At 40.9% G+C, this 24,797-nt stretch overlaps 1 protein-coding gene across 1 annotated transcript in view; it reads left to right on the forward strand.

Annotated features, from left to right (window-relative positions):
* The first annotated feature begins 459 nt into the window (after nt 1-459).
* Nucleotides 460-24,797, forward strand: part of tomm70a (translocase of outer mitochondrial membrane 70 homolog A (S. cerevisiae)) — a 28,922-nt gene continuing 4,584 nt past the window's right edge. The window contains exons 1-10 of the mRNA XM_078232864.1: nt 460-771; nt 9,308-9,481; nt 12,658-12,784; nt 16,105-16,214; nt 18,259-18,413; nt 19,198-19,405; nt 20,952-21,086; nt 21,560-21,667; nt 22,986-23,102; nt 23,795-23,892. Coding sequence (XP_078088990.1) covers nt 544-771; nt 9,308-9,481; nt 12,658-12,784; nt 16,105-16,214; nt 18,259-18,413; nt 19,198-19,405; nt 20,952-21,086; nt 21,560-21,667; nt 22,986-23,102; nt 23,795-23,892 — 1,460 coding nt within the window. The 5' untranslated portion in view covers nt 460-543. The remainder of the gene's footprint in view (nt 772-9,307; nt 9,482-12,657; nt 12,785-16,104; nt 16,215-18,258; nt 18,414-19,197; nt 19,406-20,951; nt 21,087-21,559; nt 21,668-22,985; nt 23,103-23,794; nt 23,893-24,797) is intronic.

Genomic DNA, 24,797 nt, shown 5'->3' on the forward strand with positions numbered 1-24,797 from the left:
TTGTTTCAGATTCCAGCATCCGCTTTTTATACTGAATGCAAAGCTGGACTCAACAGGAATGAAGGGAGTTGTTGTTGATTTTTGATACTAAGTGCTAACATGCTGACCAAGTATCCAAAAATGCTGACAGCAGGCATGACACACTGAGGTTGTCATGTATGAATTCTGCTCTACTAAATCAATAAATGCAGAAATCTGATATGGAGAAAAATATAATGGGCTGGGGATCCCTGGATTAGTTGAAAACCGGTTCATGTTTGCAGCTTTGTGAGCCAACGGGGAGAAAACTCCAGAAGAAAAAAGATCATTAAAATGTATGAACATTAGAAGTGTCAAGACAAAGTGATGGAGATGTTGCAAGAAGCAAAGGGCTGCGTTTATCCTTTGCTCCTCCACGCCGAGCGGTGGCGCTGCAATGACTCCTCCCGCCCCTGCCTGGCACTGGCGCTCGCCGTGATTGGAGGAGGATGTGCTCCGGAAGTGGTTGCTGGCGCGTGCCTTTCCCCTTGACCTCTGCCTGGGCCTCTTGCTGCCCGCTCCGTGATGGCGGCCTTGAAACCAGTGGACTCGCAGAGCGGCTCCGGCTCAGGCCTGCCCCGCTGGCAGCTGGCCCTCGCCATCGGCGGCCCCATCCTGCTGGGGGCCGGCGCCGTCTACCTGTGGCACAAGAGGACGGTGTCGAAGCGGAGCGAGAGGAAAGCGCCGGAGGGCAGCTCCAGCCCAGTGCCCAAGGAGGAAGGCGGCCGAGGGGAGAATGAGACGGATAGTCTGGTAGGGAAGGAGAGGGGCCGGCTGAAAGCGGGAATGGGGGTGAGGGAGGAGCAGACGGAGGCTGAAATAAGGGCAGTGGTTAGTTAGAAACAGATGCATGTTTGACTAGAGGTGCAGGGCAGGTAATAATGTGGTGCAGAGAGAAATATATCACAGAGCTGCTTATACTCCAACTAAAGACCTCTGGAATCCGTTTGCCAGCTTTTCCCCTTTCCTGTTTGTGATATTTCTAAAATATTAAATTCCCCCTTTGAATGGGAATGATGCATTTGCCTCAATCAATTGTAAAGTATTGTATATTCTAATGACCCCAGAATCAACTTGCAACATAGCCTGTGGTAGCATTCAAAGAGCAGTCGATTTCTGTCCAGTACTTGGAATGCAATTTGAAATGCTCTTGTTTCCCCATACTGTGTTCATTCTGCCATTTTCAAATATTGGAGATATTCGCTATTTCCAAGCTAAAATAAGGGTGGCACAGTGGTTAGCACTGCTGCTTCACAGCTCCAAGGTCCCGGGTTCGATTCCCGGCTCGGGTCACTGTCTGTGTGGAGTTTGCACATTCTCCTCGTGTCTGCGTGGGTTTCCTCCGGGTGCTCCGGTTTCCTCCCACAGTCCAAAGATGTGCAGGTTAGGTTGATTGGCCAGGTTAAAAATTGCCCCTTAAATCCTAAAATGCCTAGGTTAGAGGGATTAGCGGGTAAATATGTGGGGGTAGGGCTGGGTGGGATTGTGGTCGGTGCAGACTCGATGGGCCGAATGGCCTCCTTCTGCACTGTAGGGTTTCTATGATTTCTAATGTTAGGAGTAGGAGTAAGTATTTCAGACCCTTGAGCCTGCTCCACCATTCAATATGATCATGGCTGATCTAATCTTGGCCTCATCTCCACCTTCCTGGCCACTCCAAACAACGCTTCATCCCTCTACTAATTAAAAACCTATATCTCAAGTTTGTTTAGTGTTCTGGTGTCCACAGCACTCGGATAGAAAATTCCACAGACTCAGGACTCTTTGAGTGAAATAATTGCTCCTCCATTCTGTTTTAAATCTGCCACCCTTTAGCCTAATACTATGGGTCTTCATTCTAGAATGTCCAGCAAAGAGAAACATCTGTTCTGTCTACCCTGTCAATCCCCATTACCAACTTATATGCCTCTAAACTCCAGTAAGCAGAGATCTAAACTGTTCAATCTCTCTCCATAAGACAGGTCTTTCATCCCTGGAATCAACCTAGTGAATCATCTCTGAACTGCCTCTAATATATTTACATCCTTCCTCAAGTAAGGGGACCAAAACTCTGCACAGTACTCCAGATGCAGCCTCACCAATGCCCTATGTAGTTGCAACAGTGCCTCTTTAGTACTCTATTCCATTAGCAATGAATGCCAAAATTCCATTTGCCTTCTTTATTACCGGCTGCACCTGCATACTATCTGATTTTATTTATTATTGTCACATGTATTAGTATACAGTGAAAAGTATTGTTTCTTGTGCGCTATACAGACAAAGCACACCATTCATAGAGAAGGAAATGAGAGTGTGCAGAATGTAGTGTTACAGTGATAGCTAGGATGGAGAGAAAGATCAAGTTAATGCAAGGTAGGCCCATTCAAAAGTCTGACGGCAGCAGAGAAGAAGCTGTTCTTGAGTCGGTTGGTACGTGACCTCAGACTTTTGTATTGTTTCCCCGACGGAAGAAGGTGGAAGAGAGAATGTCTGGGGTGCGTGGGGCCCTGAATTATGCTGGCTGCTTTTCCAAGGCAGCAGGAAGTGTAGACAGTCAATGGGTGGGAGGCTGGTTTGCGTGATGGATTGGGCTACATTCACGACCTTTTGTAGTTTCTCGTGGTTTTGGGCAGAGCAGGAGCCATGCCAAGCTGTGATACAACCAGGAAGAATTCAGTTTATGCATGAGAACACTCCGATCCCTCTGGATCAAAGCATTTTGACGTTTCTCTCCATCAAGATAATTTGCCTTTTTAATTCCTCCAACCAAAATGGATAACTTCATAATTATCCATGTTAATTTCCATCTGCCACATTTTGGCCCACTCACCTAACCTAACCATATCCATTCGTAATTTTTTTATTTCCTCATTGCAACTTGCTATTTATTTTAGTGTCATCTGCAAATTTGGTTAAAGTATGTTCTATCTCTGCATCCAACTCATTAATATAGGTCGTAAATAGTTGAGGTCCAAGGACTGAACCCTGTGGCACACCACTAATTACAGCTTGCCAACCAGATAAAGACCCATTTATTCCCACTCTCTGCTTTCTGTTGGTTAGCCGGTCCTCTATTCAAGCTAATATATTACCCACAACCCCATAGGATCTTACTTTGTGTATTAACCTTTTGTGTGGCACTTTATCAAATGCCTTCTGGTGGTCTAGGTGCATTACATCTACAGGGCTCACATTGTGCACTTTACTTGTTACATCTTTGACGAATTCCAGCAAATTAGTCGAACATGATTTACCCTTCATAAAACCATGCTTACTCTGTATTGCGTTTTGACTTTCCAAATGCTCTATTACTACTTCCTTTAATGGATTCCAACAGTTTTCCAATTACAGATGTTAAATTAACTAGTCTATAGTTTCCAACTTTGTCTTTCTCCCTTTTTGAACAGGGGCATTAATTTAGTCTTTTTCCAATCCACTGGAATCTATCCAGAATGCAGGGAATTTTGAGTATTTTAACCAATGCCTCAACTATCTCTGCTGTCACTTCCTTTAAGACCCTCGTATGTAGGTGATCAGGCCCTGGGGATTTGTTTGGCTTTAACCTAATAGCTTGCTCAGTACTTTTTCCCTTGTTTAGTTTCTCCTTTTCCACAACCTCTGCATTACCTGTTACAGTTGGGATGGTTCTAGTGTCCTCCACCGTGAAAACTGAGGCAAAATATTGATTTAGTGTCTCTGCCATTTCTGTGTCCCCCATTATTAATTCCCAGTCTTGTCCTGTTAAGGGACCAAAGTTGACTTTAGCTACTCTCTTCGTTTTTATATACATATAGAATCTTCTGCACTTTTTTTTTACACTAGATTTCTTTCATACTTTACCTTTGCTCTTATTACATTTTAGTAACCCTCTGGACTTTTAAAGTTTCCCAATCCTCCAGCCTGAAAAATGACCTTTGGAATATGGTAAACCTTAGTTTTTGCCTTTGTTATCTTTAACCTCCTCGCTTAGCCATGGATACATTTTCTCCCTCTTTCTTCCTCTCTAGGATATCTTTTAGTTGCGAGGAATTGAATATCATCTTAAATATCTGCCATGGTTCATTAATTGTTTCACCTTTTAGTATTCTGTCCAGTCCACAGGCGCCAAATCTGGTCCTCGTGCCTATGTAATTTCCTTGGTTTAACAACAAAACATTCGTGTGGAGCTCAAATTTATTGCCCTTAAACTGAATTTAAAATTCCAGCATGGAATGATCACTTTTCCCTAGAGGATCGTTTACTACAAGATCATTAATTAATCCCATCTCATTATGCAATACTAAATCCAAAACAGCCTGCTGGTTCGACAACATAGTATTCCAAAAAAAATCTCTAATACACTCTGAACTCTCCTTCGAGACTACCCTTACCAATTTGATTAATTCAGTCTGTATGCACATTAGAATCATCCATGATTATTGTCCTACCTTTCTTGCAAACCCCCAGTGTTTGCTGGTTTGTACTGTCCTACTGTGGAACTATACTGAGGGGGTGTATAGATTACTCCCACCAGGGACTTCTTTCCCTTTATTATGTCTTTCTATCCAGACTAATTCTACATCTTGATCTCCAGTGCCAGTGTCTTTTCTCACTACCCACGGATCCCTTCCTTTACTATCAAAGCTACACCACCTCCTTTTCCTTTTTGTCTATCCTTCCAAAATACTGGATTCTGCTTCCACCACAGATTCTGGTAGGGTATCAGTTTCCTATCGACCCATTGTGTAAAAATAATATTTATGTATAATATTGTTTGGGTGCTGATAAATGTTTATCCTCCAGTTACTTGCACATCAACTTGATCAGCAGTGATCTGTTTGAATGGTACAACAGGCATGAGGGGCTGAATGGCATACTCGTGTCATATTCCTAAAGAGATTTTTCTTGTTTACCTGATGAAAATTTTGGAAGCATTTGAGCACCCATCAAAAATAATCGTAATGGGGAAGCCCAATGCTGGAACAACTGTAAAGGGAAGAGAGGTTAATGTTTTGGGAGGTAATTGTTTGGGTTATTGCTTGCAAGAAGTGCAGATCGATAAATTAATACCTCTCTATATCTACCTGTTGAAGTTGAAAAGACGATGAAGGTGGTCTGCACAAGTGAGAATTGGGAGTGGGGATTTATAGATTTATTAAGTCTGAAATTAAAGCTAGTGATCCTAAGAAGACGCCGAAAGAGAAAGACGTCAACAGTTTTCCCATCAGAACTTTGTTAAAATATGCACCTAAAACATGAACCTGGTTTTCTTTACAAAGCAAAAAAGACTCGTCCCAGATCATGAACATCTACTGTAAAGAAAAATGGTCTAGCTAAGATCTTGAAGTTATGTACAGTGTAGCTAGGTGAAAGATATACTGTTCTTAAATCTTGTGATAGGTCTGGTTAGAATAATGTTAAAGTTTTATTTATTAGTCACAAGTAAGGCTTACATTAACGCTGCAATGAAGTTAGTGCAAAATTCCCCTAGTCGCCACAGTCCGGCGCCTGTTCGGGTCAATGCAACTAACCAGCACATCTTTCAGATTGTGGAAGGAAACCGGAGCACCCGGGGGAAGCCCACACAGACACGGGGAGAACGTGCAAACTTCACACAGATAGTGACCCAAGCTGGGAATTGAGCCTGGGTCCGTAGTGCTGTGAGGCAGCAGTGCTAACCATTGTGCCACCCAGGAAGTCAGGATAGGAAGAGTAGTTAAAGTGGTGAACAGGGAGGTTGGAGGTCATGCATGTGAATAGGGCTGAGGCCTCGGGGAAATTGTGTTTATTTATAAATTTATGGAATGCAGCACATTGGACAAAAGTATACTAGATTGAAGAAATTTCTGTCTCGTGGAAATAGTATTTGAGGTAAGAAGCAGTAATGTGGGAAAATTGAAGTAGTGCTAAGTATTTGATGGACAAATGTTGCAGCTTCTTTGACTTTGAGTAAAGGTGCTGAGGAACGGTTATTTTGAGTTAAAGGCATCCCAGATGGAACAGTTCCCCTACAAATTGGAGAGGAGGGCAAGATGTGCTTAGCAGTGCGATTATGATCTATATTGTGGAATCTGCTTATTGGTGTGAAAGGGGTGGATAGTTATCAGATCATTTAACCATTCTGTTCCAAGGAAAATAATCCTAATTTGTCGTAACTACAATCCCTCATTGATATGAATGAATCCTATTTAATTTCTCTGACGTGACGTTCTTTTAAAAAAAATAATGAAAACAGAAAATTCTGGGTAAACTCTGCAGGACTGGCAGCATCTATGGAGAGAAACTGAGGTAATAGGGGTAATTCTCCCCCCAAAAAATTCTAAGTGTCGAATTCGCATAAAAACTGGAGTAAATCCCACTGTTTCTTTCAGCGGGGGGTTCAAAATAAATCTCCCACACTCTGTGCATCACAGAGTGCCCTGGCGTGAATCAGACTGAAAATCAGCGTGATTCCTGCTGGAGAGGCCAGCAGCATAGCACTGAGCGAGCCATTGCGCAGGCGCCAATCTGTCAGTGCCGAAATCAGCATATGCGCAGTAGCCCCGCACTGCCAACCTTCTGGTCACTGGCCAGCGAACATGTCTGGGTCAACCTTGAGCACTGGCCTCCCTCCCCGTCACTCAACCCAATTGCAGAGTGGCAGCAGGAACACCAACCTCCCACCTTGCCCCCTTGGCACTGCCAAATTCCCAGTGGCAGTGCCAACATGCCTGGGGTGCCACAGGGCCCAAGCTGGCTCTGCCAAGGTAGCAATGCCCAGAGGGCCTCGATGGTCTTCCCTTCACTCCAGCAGAGTCGGGCCACCTGCTCCCGCAAGTGGGGAGCTATAGTAAACAATGCTGGAGTGCACCACTCCTGGCGGGAGGGAGACTAGTGGACCCGGAGACTTCAGTCCTGGGCTCGCTAATCATATGTAAAATAGATTGAAATTATAATTTACATAAGTTTTTCAGCTCCACACCAATTTCTGGCATGGAGCTGACGGCGCCAGAAATCCGGCGCTCAGAGACACGTGGAGGCCGTGGCGCCCGATGTCTTAGAAAAGGCCTCCGCCCGAGTCTCGCTGCACTGCAAAAGCAGCACAGCGGGCTGGGAGAATCGTCCCCAGTGTTTCAGATCTAAAATGATTCAGATCATTAGATCTGGAATGTTAACTCTGTTTCTTTCTACAGATGCTGCCAGCCTTGTTCAACTTATCCAGCATTTTCTGTTTTTATTTCAGATTTTCAGCACCCACAGTATTTTGCTTTTCAAAAAAAGGTTTACCATTTGTTTATAAAATCCTTTATAATTTCCATTTGTTCCTTGCCGTTCTTCATTCTCCTTGTATTCCTCCTGCCCTTTGCTTCTGTATATCTTTTCCTTTTGGTTTTCTTTCATATTAGGCATAGATATGTCAAATTCTTCTAAGTCTAGTTTTAATTCCTGTACTCTTTCAACAAAGTTCAGCTTTTACTATGTCTCCATTTATTGTGGGAAGAAATTGTGCTGACTCATAATCCTGAATCTATACTCTTGCTACAGATTTTCCAACTTAGTAGAAATGTGCCTCCACTATTTACTCACTTTCAAATTCACTCATGTTTAAAAACCTTTCTTTAATCCCTCAACACAACCTTGATGGAAAATCCCTCAGTTTTCCTTGATAATGGTGATCTGTCAATCTTTGTATTCTTCTTGTGCATCTGCACTGTTGCTTTTCCATTATTCTAGTATCTTGTGTTATTCTGGTATGTTCTTATCAGGTGCCCTGATAATGCAACTTTTGTCTCACTGACGTCTTCAACAAATGTTTCCTTGCTTTTATGTCCTTGGGTGTATACAGAGTCTTGTGTGCCTTTTCCCATTTGCGCAGTACTTTTGAAGGTTTATATACCAGCATTCTTGAATATATATGTCGCTGTTCTAAGAAGTTTGTTCAACTGAGAATGTTTGTTTTATTTCACTTTCTTTTTGTTTTGCATTCCTCTACATTGAACTCCATCTTCTACTTTCTAAACTGACTGTTTTACAGTGCCTGTCTGTATTCTTGTGTCTTGCCTACAGTTTGCCATTCTCCCCCACCCCCCATCCCCCCCCCACCCCCGTCCCCTTTTTTTTGGCACCATCAGCAAACTTAACATCCTTTCAGAATCCATCCAGTCAAGTCCCCTCACTATCTTATATATTTCAATTGGATCATCTCTCGGGCTTCTAAATTCCAATGGAGTCTTCATAAGGTAACCCTCCCTTACTCCCAGTTATTAGTTGAGTGAACCTTCTCTGAACTGCTTCCAATGCATTTATGTCCTTTCTTGAATAAGGAAATCAAAACTGTACAGAGTACTCTAGGTGTGGTTTTACCGATGCCTTGTACAACTGTAGCAATGCATCCCTGCTTTTGTATTTCTTTCCCCTTGCAGTAAACAACAACATTATCTCCCAATCACTTACTTTTTCTGCATATTAACATTTGCTGATTCGTGTACCAGGTATCCCAAATTCCTCTGCACCTCAGTTCTCTTTCCATTTAAATAATGTGCTGTTTTTCTATTCTTCCTGCCAAAGTGGACACGTTCACATTTTCCTACACTATACTCCATCTGCCAAATTTTTACCCCCTCGCTTAACCCTATCTATGTCCCATTGCAGACTCCTTATGTCCGCCCACCGGGTGCTCTGGTTTCCTCCCACAGTCCAAAGATGTGCGGGTTAGGTTGATTGGCCAAACTAAAATTCCCCTTAGTGTCCTGGGATGCGTAGGTTAGAGGGATTAGTGGGTAAATATGTAGGGATATGGGGTAGGGCCTGGGTGGGATTGTGGTCGGTGCAGACTCGATGGGCCGAATGGCCTCTTTCTGCACTATAGGGTTTCTAAGAACCCATTTGGTTGGTTAGTGATTGTAAAAGGTTTCACATCAAAGATTGTCAAGGATACAAATATATACAAGTCTGCAGTGGTAGTATTTATCTAAGGTGGCATGCGTTGTTGACGTGTCATTATACAATGTTGGAGTACTTGGTGGATGCAGGTTCAGTTTTCTCCTCTTTTTCAGTCTTCTGGTTTCTGCTACAATGCTGAATAAAGTAGCATGAAAAGTGGGTACTTGAGACACCAGGCAACTAGCAGAATCCACTTGTGGCAGAGCAGTTAAGGAGGTAAAAGGAGAAAATGACAGGCAGTGATCATTTTTCAGAAATCGGAGTGAAAGCAGAAACTACTATCAGTGGCAAAGCAGGCAAGAAAGTAGCTATTGGTTCATTAGTCTGGTTTCCAGGTAAGATGGGGGTGTGTGGTGATGCTGAAACTGAAATGTTATAATCCACTATAAATATTATTTTCCTTCTCTAGAGTTTATTAGACCGGGCCCAATCTGCAAAGAATAAAGGAAATAAGTTCTTTAAAGCTGGAAAATTTGAACAAGCTATTCAATGTTACACTGAAGCGATTGGTCTCTGTCCACTCAATCAGAAGCAGGATCTTTCAACATTTTATCAGAATCGGGCTGCAGCATATGAACAGTTGGTATGTGGAACTTTTTACTCGTACTTTAATATTGGCCATGAGACTAAATGCCACACGCAGTCAGTGCTCCTTGAACTTTCGTTGTGCACAGCCTATTCATTTAACTTTGCAGGCCCATTAAATTTATTTTACATGCATAATAATTTAAAGGATCCGACTTGTGCTTGGCCTGTGTGGGCAAGGTCCAAATTCCAAGGCACTTCAGCGAACTTTGACTACTGTGACAGCTGAATATTAAGCTAATGTTATGGAGTACTAGTATAACCAAGGCAGCTAGCTGCATTTAAGCTTTCAGTTTCAGTATAAGGGAAATAGGGTTCATAAAAATAATTAAACCAGAAAATAAGTCCTGTTGAGGTTCTGTGGTAACAAAAGCAGAATTCTACAAGTTGGCTTGCCATACTTATTGATGGAGCGTTTAGTGGAAATAATATTTCCGAAATCAGCGATGTCCAGCTTGTGTCCATAAACCCTAGAAATCTGGTTGTCAAAGCCTGGGCAGCTGAATTATATTTTTACTTACATTATCAACTTGGTAGATTGCCATATGAATTTTGTGAACCTGGACATTTGGAAACTGCCTTGTTTAACCTTGCAAGTCTTTGGTGTATAAACCCTAAATCAGAACTTCAGGGTCTGTTGGATATCCACATCTAAAGATCGATGCACATTAATCTAAACATGGGGTTTAAATTTTAGGCAGTGCCTTAGGTAATACATTCTGCTTAGAATCTATGTGCTCACAAAGACTTGGGTACTTTTGCACTAAAAAATCTTTTCAAAGGTGTATTTGTAGGATGTCATGGATATTTTAAAACAATATATCTGTGGTAAAGTTAACTATTGAATGAATCTTGCACTGATTTTTTTTGCCATTACAGTACGTTTTCAAATGTTTTAGCTATTCTCTTCCTCATCTGCTACAAGTTATGAGATATGCCTCAATCCTATCATAGATTTTGAGAATGAATTATGTTTCAGCTCAGTGACTTCCATATTGACAAAATATTTTGACCAAATCACGAGGTATGAAACTACTTCACAAAATATACTACAGCATGAGATTTGACAAATGGCATTTCTTACCTGATTTTTTTCTGTTCTGCATTAAACATTTCAGATTAAACTATTACTCCTAACTCCATGAAATGCTGTACTCTTTATCCTACAAAATATTTAACAACTGTTGTGGCACTTAGTAGATGCTGTGTGACTTATGTGTTTGAAATAAAGTTCTAAACAGCCAGTGAAATTCCACCATTCGCTTCAGCTTTTCATTTTAAATTGGCTCAGGTGTTGGGTTACTCAATTTGCTTTGCTGTCCTTGTGCATAAACTTCCTGTGAAAGTTAATCAAAATATTTGAGGGTTTGAACCCATATAGGACACTGTTATTTTATCGACCTGCAGCGGTAATGACAGCGAAGCTGTTAAGAGTGTGCCATCATTACTTCTCTGAATCTGCCACCAACTTCTGGAGCCTGCACGTGAGCAGAATTATGCAGAAATCTTGGGGTTTTGTCGATGGTTTTACACTTCTTGAAAGGATTCACTGTTGAGACACCTCCAGACTGCAATCAGTTGAATTGACAAGAAGTTCTATGCTTATGCTTTTGGTCTCGCTGTGAAGCCTCTTCAAAAGATTATACCATGTTGGATAAGGTGTAATTGGATTTTTAATAGTGCACTGACTTTCTAATTACCATTGACCACCCTTCGTGGCCATGAATAGTTAATTATATACTTGTGGAACATCAAATTTCCCCAAAATTTTAGTTTTAGTTTCTAAATTTAATCATTTTATTTTGCTATCTGAAATTTTAATTTAACAGTGAAGGATATTCAATGCTTTAAACTCCTGGCTTGTTTGAATACTTCAGTGTGATTGGCTGCTTGCTTGCCTGTTGAAATCACTGGAGCAGCACGCCAAAACATTCCATGACCACCTATCCTCATAGAAATCATAGAAACCCTACAGTGCAGAAGGAGGCCATTCGGCCCATCGAGTCTGCACCGACCACAATCCCACCCAGGCCCTACCCGCTAATCCCTTCAAAAGATTATACCATGTTGGATGAGGTGTAATTGGATTTTTAATAGTGCATTCAGAATCAAAATCCTATATTCCTATGACTTGCACTGAATTTCGATTGTCATCAGGTAAGCAGAAAGCTACGTCTTGGAGATTGTTAGATCTTTATGGGCAACTTTCTTCGAGGTCAGTGGACAGGGCCTACATTGTAAGAAGTTTAACAACACCGGGTTAAAGTCCAACAGGTTTATTTGGTAGCAAAAGCCACAACATTGCCAGTCACTGACAACAACATCATGGCTGTTGAGTTTTGTTTTGTCCACTCGGTGTCAGTGGGTTAATTGTAGTTTTGGTCGATCCACTATTAATATATCTGCAAGCATTGCATAGTTGATGTGAAGAATCTGGTGAAGTTTTCTGCTACTGATGTGGAATATAATGTAATAAATAGTATTCATCATACAAGGGTACAAATTATATGTGACAGTTGGATGCACATGATTAAACTGTGCATCCATTTGTGAATGCCGCATTGTTGAAAATTGTGTACAAATGGAATGAAACAAGATTTATTTAACAGTCCCCCCCCCCGTCTCCCCCCCCCCCCCCCCCAATATCTATTTCTGAATTATGTCTTGCGTTTCCATAGTGGCAGTACAAAAACCAAATGGCAGCAAAAGCACAGAATGATGCTTGCACTGCTATGACTTTTGGGTCCTTGTTGGAGAAGGTTCACACAGCACTTGGCCTGCTTGCAACCAGAAAGAATGACAGCCATTGGTAACACTGCTGCCTCATTGACATTGTATTACTGTTGGTACGGCTCGTGTAGCTGTGATTGGAGTGCTGCCCCTTGGGTGGGCGATGAGAGGGACAAAATCATTTGATTAGTTTAAAGTCCACACCATAGCATTCTATTGTGTGTTGAATGTCTCCGATCAAAATTGTAGTGCAGTTCTTTTTCCCCTGTTACAGAAGATGAATTTTCCATGCCACTGTACTCCAGTTAAATCCCACGTATATTCTGATAACCTAATGGCAATTGCATGAGCTTGAATGTTTTGACACTGCATTCTATTCGGGTGCAAAGATTCTCAAACAAAATCACTACTTCACATTGATTATGTAACAAATTTGTATTGCAGCAAAAATGGGATGAAGTTGCTCAGGACTGCACGAAGGCCGTAGAACTCAACCCCAAGTACATAAAGGCACTATACCGCCGTGCAAAGGCATACGAGAAACTAGATAATAAGAAGGAGTGTTTAGAAGGTTTGTGTGTCTTTTTTGACCTAATGTTTTTGTTTTTTCCCCTCACTCATAAGTATCCTCCCCATCTATCCTGAAGGTGCTTTGCTGGGGTTCAGTCTCAGTGCTATCTACCTTCCAATGTCTAACCCAGTGATGGGCAACCTGTGCTAATGAGTGGTTTGCTGATTGGCCCTCCATCATCCCAGTGGGCCGCAAGATTGAAATCAGGCCTGTTCGCAAACTATGATCCCATGAATAAGATTAAATACATTTAATGAACGCCCAGATATTTCATAGAGTTATAGAAAATGCTTGTTCATTTACATATTAATGGAACTATCACCAACTCCAGATGGTACAAACAAAATAACGTTTATGCTTTGGACACAGCGAGCACACAGTTCTCATGTTCATTGTGTGCAATCAGCGTCCACCTCACTTTATTTGTCCTTGCTATATGTGCATAAGCTATATGGGAAAAAAACTACATAAGAAAATCAGCAAAATGTGGCAACCCTGCGCATGGGCATGGTCTCTTAGGCTGCACTCAACCTAGATGGGTTGCATGTAGCCCCCTGCCGGGCTGCAGGTTGCCTACCACTGGCCTAGCCCATGACTGTTCTTCCTGCAGAAGTCGAGATTTACCATGGAGGAGAATTTCAGCTGAACCAACATTTCCACAGTGCAGTTTTCCCCAGTGGTCACTTTATAGCATTGAAGAGCAGGAACTTGAGCACAATTTTACCATTCACTGCCACAGATGAAATCAGATAACTTAGAGACTGAGTCTGCAGCATGCTGGCATGGATAACATAATATTATGTACTAGCTCGTCAGTTTAGCCTAACTTTATAAAGAATATATCCACGTCAGAATTGTATGGCTGCAATTACACTGCAGACTTGTGTCCATCAAATTTATAAAATTATTAAATTCAGGCATTCTAACTGCTATCTCCTGGGCTAGCAGGTTTTCAGAATAAATGAAGTGATAATGTGCATTTTATCATCCAACTGAAGATTTTAGTTCCTTGCATGGATGAATGATCTGAAAACTACATTTCCAACAACAGCTTGCATTTATATGCTGCCTTTCATAAAACATCCCATGGCGCTTCACAGCAGTGCTATGAAACAGAATTGGATGTTGAACTAGTTGAGGCAGTATTAGGACAGATGGTCAAAAGCTTGGCCAAAGAGGTAAGTTTTAGGGAGCGTCTTATAGGAGGAAGCAGAGGTGGAGAAAAACAGGAAGGGCGCTCCAGGGCTTAGGCAGCTGAGGGGCTGGCCACTGATGGTGCATCAGTTAAAATTGGGGATGATCAAAAGGTCAGAGTTAGATGAATTCAGGTGGTGGTGTTGAAGGAGGTTACAAAGATAGAGGACAAGGCCATAGTGATTTAAAATGAAAGTGATAATTTGAAAAATGTACATTATTGAGCATGGGACCTGGGTGAACTGGACCTTGGTGTGAATCACGGCATAGGGTGCTGATTTTTGGGTGATGTGAAATTTGCAGAGGGTAGAAAATGGGAGGCTGGCCAGGATGCTTTGCACTGACATACTGTCATTTTCTGTTTATGGTTTCATGAGGAAACTGGTCTGCATTTTGAAAGGAGTGGCACATATTTAAGCAACAATACCAGCATGCTAACTTCATGTCATTGTGAAGGAGAGAAATCTAGGTGCAGTGATATGCATCTGCAGAAAAGATTATCAAAGAACCTGGTTTAAAAATTCTGAAAATTGACTTTGCCGTTTTGCATTTTGTTTTCAAATGAACAAGTACACTCTGCAAATCTATATTCATTTTTCTTCTGGGCATGTTTAATTAAATGAACTCAATTTGTAGTTACAGCTTCTACTGTTACTGAACTAGTAGTCCAGAGGCCCAGGCTAATGCTCTGGGTACATGGGTTCAAATCCCACTATGGTTGCTGTTGGAAAAAATCTGGAATGTGAAGCTAATCTCTATACTATGGAACCAACATCAATTGTTGTTTTAAAAAAAAATCATCTGGTTCACCAATGGCCTTTAGGGAAAGAGGCCTGGTCTTCACATGACTCCAGATTCACAGCAACTCTTATCTGCCTATTGAAATGGCCTAGTAATCCATTTGGTTCAAGGGCAATTAGGGGTGGGTAACAAATAACTGACCTTGCCAGAGATGCCCAACCCATCAAAGAATTTAAAAATTAGCTGTCTGCTTTGCTGCCCCATTTGAAGAGGTCAGGCATACACATAGGGCATCCAAAACATTATATGCCTTTAAAATGGTTTATTAATTCTGTGGCACGCTACTTGTTGAAATCACCTTCTGTGATACTGTGCTAGTAATTTTATGTTAAGGGAGATATTTTATGTTAAGGGAGACTGTTTTAAGATGCAGTGTTTTGCTACAAGCAGTTGGTTTGTCTGGAGGGAATGCAGCAAATGCTGAGAAAGCAGGATACTAATTCATTGTAGCTAGGAATGTGTTACTTTGCAGAGTTGCTGCATTTTTTTACTTAAGTTCCCCTGGGTTGACAGAGTCAAGTGATATTAGGTTAATAGAAGTCAGGCTTGTAGCAGAAAAAATGTTTAATTTTTAAAAGAGCAGTTGGTAATTGGAGCTTTTAAAAAGAGGCTCTCTACCTCTCTGAAGCTCCAAAGCAGTTACCAAGTCAGGGCAAGTTTTTGTGTTTTGCTGACTATATTTAAAGTGGGGTTTACAGCTATAAGAGAAATATTGCTTAATTGGAACTGGACTAGTAATAAGTTAGAATGTAAGAGTGTTTCTTTACCTGTTTAAAGATTGTTCAACAGTTAAGAGTTAAACTATTTAATTCTGTTGGAGTTACACTTAAACTGTGTTATGAATAAAGCTTGTTCTGGCTTTAAAAAATCCCTAATTTGCCAGTGGAATAACTTCCCGAGGCAAAGCAACTTTTTCTCTCATTTATATCAAAATAGAAAAATTGTTGGGGTTTAGTCCGGCTTTGTAATATACCTTGGGGTTCTGGTCTGGCACCCTAATACTTGTCTGGGAGGAAGCTCAAATTGTAACCAACAATTTGTAGTTTCTGAAATGATTGTTTTGCTCCTTGCAATTCAAGGATGTAAAACTAATTTTAAAATAGAAATAAAAGTAGAAATGATTAATTCAAACTAACTGGGTTAAAATCACGCTGTCAAAAAGAAACCAGTATTTTCCAACCTTTCTTGTTGCCAACCTGTATTATGTCCAACTACTATACCAGAAAGATGTTTCTTTATTAACAGAAAATCAGAGATTTGTGTCATTACTGAGAATATTTGAGTGCTGTCACTGGAAACATGACTGGTGTCTTTGTACCGTTCAGATGTTACTGCAGTTTGTATCCTGGAGGGATTCCAAAACCAGCAAAGCATGCTGCTTGCTGACAGAGTCCTTAAGCTGCTTGGAAAAGAGAAAGCTAAAGAAAAATATAAGGTTAGTGGTTAAAATAATTCAATTACTTGTTGTATATGCCATCTTGAATTTGGTCCCAGCACATGAAGATAAGCAGTGTTTCCATTTGCAGAATTGCACCATATTGTGTCATGTTTGCTGCTGCTCAGGTTCAAAAGACAAGAGTTTGCATTTCAATAGTGCCACCCACATGCAAAATTTGCAGTGTTTTCTGGGCAAAGAAAGGGATGCCCAAGCAGGTGAGCGCAAAAGAGCCTTGGTGGGGAAGCACAAGTAGAGTCCGGCCTTTAGGAGTTGTTCAAAGGCACAGCAGAGGCTGATGAGTTAGACATTGTTGCTGAAATAGTGCCGTGAAACAAGAACGGAGCTCTGCGATGCATTCCACAACTGTGGGCTCGGGAGAAAAAGCCTTTCCAGGCAGCGTAGTATCAATTGAACAGTAGGTAAAACTGAAACCAGGAGAGTTAAAGTTAAAGTTTATTTAATAGTCACAAGTAAGGCTTGCATTAACACTGCAATGAAGTTACTATGGAATTCCCCTAGTCGCCACAGTCCGGTGCCTGTTCGGGTTAATACACCTAACCAGCACGTCTTTCAGATTGTGGGCTTTCAGATCAGTGCTACAGCAAGGGGCTTCAGAGGGAACCTTTTTGAGAAGCAAGTAATTTCTGCCCACAATAGCACTTGTCCTTGACTAATGTGGGTGCCCAGCTGTATTCTGGTTGAATGATTTTAAATGGCTATAAAGCCTAATATGACATACTCCTGGTCACTAGAAAGAAAAATAACATTCATAATGGAACAGTGGTTGGGAGTGTGTAAAGAGGCATTAAATGTACTTAATGATGGAGCATTCCCTTCCCAATGGGGTAAATAATTCCAAAGATCCTAAAGTTGGGTGATTCATTGCTATGGCCAAGATGGTGGAGGACTCCATGGATGTAAATTAAGTTTAATAGTGGAGGTGAAATGGGGTGAAACTGGAATAGACGTTTGTGGGTGATTGGGAGGGAGATGGGTGTAGGAGCAGCCTGGGAACCAATGGGTTCAGAATAAATAGATGCACTGAATTCTTAATATAGAAAAGTAGTTTAAATCCTTACAGTCTCTGTCAGTTGATGCCTCGAGAATGGGGAGTGCAATGGGACGTGCCGCAGGAGACTATATAGAAAAAATCAGAGTTGCTTCTGCTGTCTGGAACGAATTTGGAATAGTAAAAGATGTGAACTTTGAAAAAGCAGTAACTCTCGTGTGGAATGGGTCACCAGATGATTGTCCAATATTGCCAGCAGTTAACAAAATTACAGGGGGGAATGCAGATAAACATCTATATTTATGGTCGATGGTAGTTTCTGAGGGAAAGAGTGAAATAAGGGAAGAGGGAGAAAGGAAATAATGAATATTGTGAAGAGGTAAAATTGATTGGTGAATGGAAAATATGGGGGGGGGAACTGGCAATGGATATCAATGGCAAAATGAATCCTTTGTTTATTTAGCCTTTGGATGCAGCACCTGGATGCATTGTGTTGAGAGCCATAGAACATTGATTTAGGATAATTTTGTTTCATGTTGCTAGGTAAAATGCTGATGCCAGCAGCATTAAGCTGCCAGACAAGCAGGATGTCTTTAGGAGATTGAGCGAATCTTAAAATGCCAGAGGTACATTACTGGCAGTGAGAATTTTGGGAGGGTTTGCATGCTCTTCAATAACAACTTCAATCAGAAAGACACTGGGTGCAATCTTATCGGCCGTTTACGCCACACTCCTGTTGCAGTGAAGTTGGAGACTTTGACGTCCAGCCCAATCTCCGTTCACTGCAGCGGGATGGGAAAATCCTGCTGGCATGAATGACTGTAACATTCTGGCCACTGCATGAATAACTTTGCATTTGATAGCAGTTATGAACGAGACCTTTTGTTAGTGCACATTGTACATCAATTTATTGTACACTGGTTAGCACTTTTTTGAGGTCTGCTTCTAGCTGATCCATGTGATTGTGATACTTGAGTGTTTAATGTTACAGAAAGGACACTGTTTTCTAATTTCTTGTCTTCTCCATTGTAGAACAGAGAGCCACTGATGCCCTCTCCGCAGTTCATCAAATCATACTTCAACTCCTTCACTGATGACATTATCTCACAGCCTTTACTTAAAGGTGAAAAGCCTGATGAAGACAAAGACAAGGAGGGTGAAGCTGCTGACATCAGGGGAACAGAAAGGTGATTGTATAAAGAACATACTTTTTCAATCACCAATGCATTGTAGAGTAGGGTGTAGATCAGAAAGGTTCCAATTTTAATCAATGATCTATCATTAGTGAATTCATTATACTTGGATTAGCAGGGTTTACATTGCTTACAGCACTCTCCAGCTAGACAGGAAAAGTTTGTCAGCCTTCCCTGTTCCTGGTAATTATTCAGTCTTGCTGCCTGAAGTGTACTTTGGGGATGGTGGGATTGACCTTGCCTCTTTGATGAATCTTTATTAGTTGAATGTCCAGGACTTGTTAAATATGGTTACTAGGGAGGATACCAGATGGCTGTGCAATACCAATATTTTACAGCATGAATTCCTAGAATATTTGAGGCACCTAGTCTAATCCTAGCCTGCATATCTTTTGGCAATGCCCCTTTCAAACAATTGCTCCTTAAAATACCTGTGCTTCAAAAACAACTTGTAGTATCAAATACATTCAAACCACCCTCCAAGTAAGGAGTGCCCATGAGCGCTCCAGTGATGCTGGCTGTATAGGCTCATGGGTGCAATTGAAGTAAGGCCACTGAATTCTCAGTCTTGTTATTTTTGCCATATCCTGGAAACAATGACCAACAGTGACAAATCTCATTCATGTGGACATGCAATGCAACAACACAGCCTGGTAAATGCTACTGATGTATGGCTCCTATTAACGTGCTAAAAGGGCCAGTGAACTCATCAGACTGATTAAAGGAAGTGAGCTTTTCAGAGTGCAATTTAATCACATCTATATTTTTATATTTTCAGATCTGGATACCAGAAGGCAAAACAATACATGGAGGAAGAGAACTATGACAAAATTATTAGTGAATGCACCAAAGAAATAGAGACCAAGGGAAAATATGTCGCTGAAGCTTTATTGCTTCGGGCTACCTTCTACTTGCTGATAGGCAATGCTACAGCCGCCCAACCTGATCTTGATATGGTTGTTAGTATGAATGATGCAAATGTGAAGGTAGGTGTTATGTCCAAATTTCCTTTAACTTACCCAGGGCTGGAATAAGAATAAGTAGCCGAACCTTGCTAAAACAAATCTTGCTTAATCACTTTTTTAAAATCTTCCTCAATTGCTGAACATTCTTTTAAGAAAATCATAGTGTGATCAAATGATTATCTTCTACTCTGCTGTGACTAGCTTCTCCCGATGGACGTCCTTGCCGTTTTTGGCCAGCCAAGAAAGTAGCGAGTTTGCAAGAGTGATTAATTCGATGTTCAAAATAGTGGGGAGGAAAAAACTCTCATTTGTGTAGGTGCCTTTTACCCCTCCAATGTCGCAAAATACCCACAAAGTAAGGAATTGATTTTGAAGTAATCATCAAACAGGAACCAATTTGTTACAGCAAATGACATCAGGGGAACAGAAAGGTGATTGTATAAAGAAGATACTTTTTCAATCACCAATGCACTGTAGAGTAGGGTGTAGATCAGAAAGATTCTGGATGTCAATTCGGACTTTTTAACAATTTACAATTCAAAAGGAATCTACTGATCTCTGAATACAAAAGTTATGTTTGGCTCTCCAGAGTATGCTACTGATATGAAAATGAACGTAAGGTTTGGCTTAAAGGGGCTTGGCCTCCAGTGGAGCTGAAAACTATGCCATCTGAGCAATCTGGGGAAAACTGTTGGAACTTGAGGCGCTTGGTGGAAAACCCAGACTGTCCGGGCTAAACCTGGATGTCGGTTCACCTTCCCCCAATAAAAAGTGGTTCTCTTGCTGTACCAATTACATAAGTACATCATGAATATCACGGAGACATCCTGCCGACAAAGAGTTGAGAACTTTTGTTTGTTATTAAAACACACTGCGGATTTTATTAGCGTGAGCATGTTTGAGATTAATTTTTCCAAATATAAAAGTTTTAAAAAGACAGCAAACCCTGTCTAGTTAAGTTGCATACAAAAGCAGCTGCATTGCTTTTAAGAAGCTTATTTATTATAGTCACAAATAGGCTTACATTAACACAGCAATGAAGTTACTGTGAAAATCCCAAGTCGCCACACTCCGGCATCTGTTCGGGTACACTGAGGGAGAATTTAGCATGGGCAATGCACCTTACCTGCACATCTTTCAGGCTGTGGGAGGAAACCGGAGCACCCGGAGGAAATCCACGTAGACATGGGGAGAAGGTCCAGACAGTGACCCAAGTCTGGAATCGAACCCAGGTCCCTGGTGCTGTGAGGCAGCAGTGCTAACCACTGTGCCACCGTGCAGTTAGTTAGTTCAATGCAGTGTATGGTGACTGAAGAAGTTTTAATAATCCAGCAAAGAGAACGTAGTTCTGAAATCTCATTAAATCTTTGAACATTTTATTTTTCCCTTATTCCTTGTATAAAACCAGAATCATTGTCCGTTTGCTGAGACATAGAGTAACAGCATTATTTTAATGCCTATCAAAATCTAGTTGGCTTGAGTGTCAGAATATATGATCAGTCTCTCACTGTACATGTGCACAATGAGAAGAACTTATGATGTTATACTCTTTGTGATTGTTCTCCAGCTGCGTGCCAATGCATTGATCAAGCGTGGAAGCATGTACATGCAGCAGCAGCAATCTCAGCTTTCTACACAAGATTTCAACATGGCTGCAGATATTGATCCTCAAAATGCTGATGTTTACCATCATCGAGGACAGGTAGGGAGAGCTCCAATTTCCTGAACCTGTCTCAAAAAAATTGTCTGCATTTCTTTGGAGCTAAAACAGCTAGCAAATTTCTGATTAATTGAAGAAGTGAACCACTCTCTCAACTTTTTACAGCAAATTATCTTCCTTATTTTTACCTGTAATCTGGATATGCCGATGGTATTGACATGGCTATGTTTATTGTCCATCTCTGGTTGAGGGGGGTTAACTGGAATAAACTTTCAGATCACGTAGCTAATAGTCCTATCTTCCATAATACACTCCCAATCAAGAACTGATGGTAGAAGCCGTTTGGAAAGCAACAGAATAGGCCAGAGTCCTGTTTCCTCCTCCTTCATTCTCTGTACTTAACCTCAAAAGTTTTGAAGGAATGGGAGAATGGAGAGACATTGACATCTGTTTTAATTGTGAAGTTGATGCAGATTTTACGATTATGCAGTAATGCTTTAAATTTTTGCTTACAGCTGAAGATTTTACTTGACAACGTTGAGGAGGCTGTTGATGATTTTGATGAATGCATTAGACTGCGACCAGACTCTGCTCTGGCTCAGGCCCAGAAATGCTTTGCATTGGTAAGCAATCTAGTTCCAGTTTTGTTCAGAAAAATTTGTTAAAGGTGACTCTTATTGAGCAGTACAGCTGCTGTAATATTTTTGCGAAATAAAAGCGAAGAAAGGACCTTTAATAAATAGCCTTAAATACTTCACTGTTCTAAGTGGTGGTTTGCTGGTAGCTGCATCGTGAGCTTACCCCTTTCCGGTTGATTAGAATTTGATATAGATGACTTAAGTGCTACCCAGTAGCTGATATCTGGAAGAACTGTGACAGTTTTTATTTGAATCCTCGTGGGCACACAGGCTCCTCACTGTGACTTCCATGAACCCTTCTAACGATTGTCACCATCTTCAACTACTGGTCTGACTTCAAGACTTAGAAGAGCCAAATGTTGACCATGTGATGTCTGTGAAACTGTCTTCTTTCCCCCATTACAAACACTTACATGCCTCTGCTCCATATTCTTCTCTGACTGCCACTCGATGTGGAACCCTGACACGTTAGTCACCACTGAGCAACATGTCTGCAAGTGGCTGGTTCCCACTTAAACCATTCGTAAACCATAAGTCATTCAGGATGCTGTCCTTGCCTGCATTGAAGCTTGTGTCCCCATCGCCCTGATCCATGCCAAGATCCACTGGCTTATTGTGATTCATCAAACTGACCATTAAAATTTTCATGGCCTTGCTCCTCTAACTCCAATCTTTTCTGGCCTTGTGCTCCTTGCATTCACCCTACTTCTCCCACTACCAACTTACTCCTCATGTTCTACTGCACCTACTCACCTCTCCCAAATCTGTGGCTTGTCCCCTCCTTCAGTCTTCAGATATCCTGCTAACGGCCATCACAGCGACTGTTTCTTTGTTCCCATCTTCCAGATTCTCTTCCATTCCTACAAAGCTGAGAGTTGTAGTTTAGAGTTGAGCTCCAGATTATTGGCAGACAAAGATGCTTGATTTTTCAATAAGTTTCAAACCAAGTGATGTGGAGCTGATCATGAGCGCAATATCAATAATAGCTATAGATCTTGTTGGTATTCAGTGCCCTCTAGGATTCAGCATCTTCTGAGCTAATTTGAGTCTGTCAAGTTGGATATTGTTTTACTCAGCATAATCCCTCTAATCATCCTCAAAATCTATAAAGTCAGGCACATTTGCTACGTGGAGGACACTAAGATTTGATGTTGAGCAGCCATCAGCTCATTGTTACAGTTGTCTTAAAATTGATTTTTATAAACATTAAACAAAAAATAATGTAAATTCTCATTTCTAACAAAAAAGAACTCTGATCACCTTATACCAATTGAAATATGTTCTGTCTTATGTTCTATTCCAGTATCGTCAGGCCTACACTGGAAGCAACCCCTTGCAGATTCAAGTGGCTGTAAAAGGCTTTGAAGATGTTATTAAAAATTTTCCCAGCTGTGCAGAGGGTTATGCATTATATGCTCAGGTAAGCATTCAACACTTGTTAGTTCAGTATTTGTGTTCAGAGAAAGTAAAGGGAATTGAACATTTCACATCTGAAGATTTTTCTATATCCCATTGCAAATATATTTAGTTAAAATGCACATCCTTCAAACCACAGTGAGGATGCTGAGATTTTTTGATTTCTTCTAAAATTCGCAATGCATATTTCAAAAAGGCACCAAACCATTTTGTTCATCCTGGCAATATCCATACAAGATTTGTTGTCTCATTTCAACATCCAGTTTTTTAAAGACCAGTGTCCTGATCTCAGCTAAGTTGTCAACTCATTCCAGTTTGATGATGAAACTGTATCCTGTCCTGCATTTCAGATAGAAGTGAAAGATGGCATGTTTGTTGAAGAGCTGGGATGACCTGGTGTCTCGCCAATACTTTATCCCACAACCAATGCCATCAAAACAAATTATGTGGCCGCATAGCTTGTGGCTCATTGCAACTTTGCACACAAATTTATTGCTGTGTTTCCCAAGATATTACAAGTGAATAAATCTCAGAATTTAATTGGCTATGAAGTTTTTTTGGAGTGCATTCAGAATATAGGGGAGATGTTAATGCAGTTACTTATTCAGGTTTGCTTTGAACTTTAATCTTTACTATTTTGTATTAGATGTATGTTAGATGACAGTGCAACATTTGACAAGAAAACATTTGTTCTAGGCTTTAACTGACCAGCAACATTTTAGCAAAGCAGATGAAATGTACGATAAATGCATTGAACTGGAACCAGATAATGCAACGACATATGTTCACAAAGGGTAAGTGATCTGTAATTTATAAGACTTGGAATAAGCCCAGTTATTTTAACTGTACCATCTCTATCAGATCCAAATATGTTGTTCTAACACTCAAATTAATCCCCTGGAACAGAGCGTTTATTTATGCATTTATCCAGGATAATCAACCAATGACTACGCAAGAAAACCTTAAGCGCCTCCAGTAATCAAATACATGTTTAAAAATTGTATATTTGTCATGAGTTTGAATTTGTGTACGCTTATTTTGGGGTGTGCCATGGGTGCATAGGGGCTGTGTCTTCCCTGAATTTAATTTATTATGTTGGCTTGTTAGCTCCATTGACTAGATGCCTAGCGAGTGGTTCACACTAACTCCCAACAGGGTGCATTTGATTCCCGTTTCAGCTGAGGTAGTCTTGTGATCACAAAAGCTGCCAAGAAAATGGCTCAATGAAACATTGCCAGCAGTGAGCCCAGGATCTGCCTTCAAGCAGAGCACACATGACTTGACGTTGTTAAAATTGGTTACAGTGTTGTATTAGAAACTAGCATAATTTAAAATTTCCATAATTGTTTTAGCTTATCCTAGAATACTTCATTTTAGCATTAGGTCCTTTGAAAACCTCACTCAAAACTATATCATAAAGAATAGACACATTGGTAGAGCTGGAAAGGAAATCCTCCATAAGCGCTGACATTAATACTGACATGGGCATGCACTCTCAGGAAATTTCAGTCTGAATCATTTGACACACAGTACAACTGAATTTTAGAAAAGGGGGCAGCGTTGGTATTGACTGATACCCAAGAAAGGTTTTCCTTTTTTTCTACTTCCATACATGATATTTCAGATGATTTTGACATGAAAGTTAGGCATCTTCTTGTCTGTTCCTGTATTTCCTCCTAGTTCTGCAGCTGATGGTGCA

This window comes from Mustelus asterias, chromosome 17 (assembly GCF_964213995.1).
Source record: "Mustelus asterias chromosome 17, sMusAst1.hap1.1, whole genome shotgun sequence".
Lineage (NCBI taxonomy): Eukaryota > Metazoa > Chordata > Chondrichthyes > Carcharhiniformes > Triakidae > Mustelus > Mustelus asterias.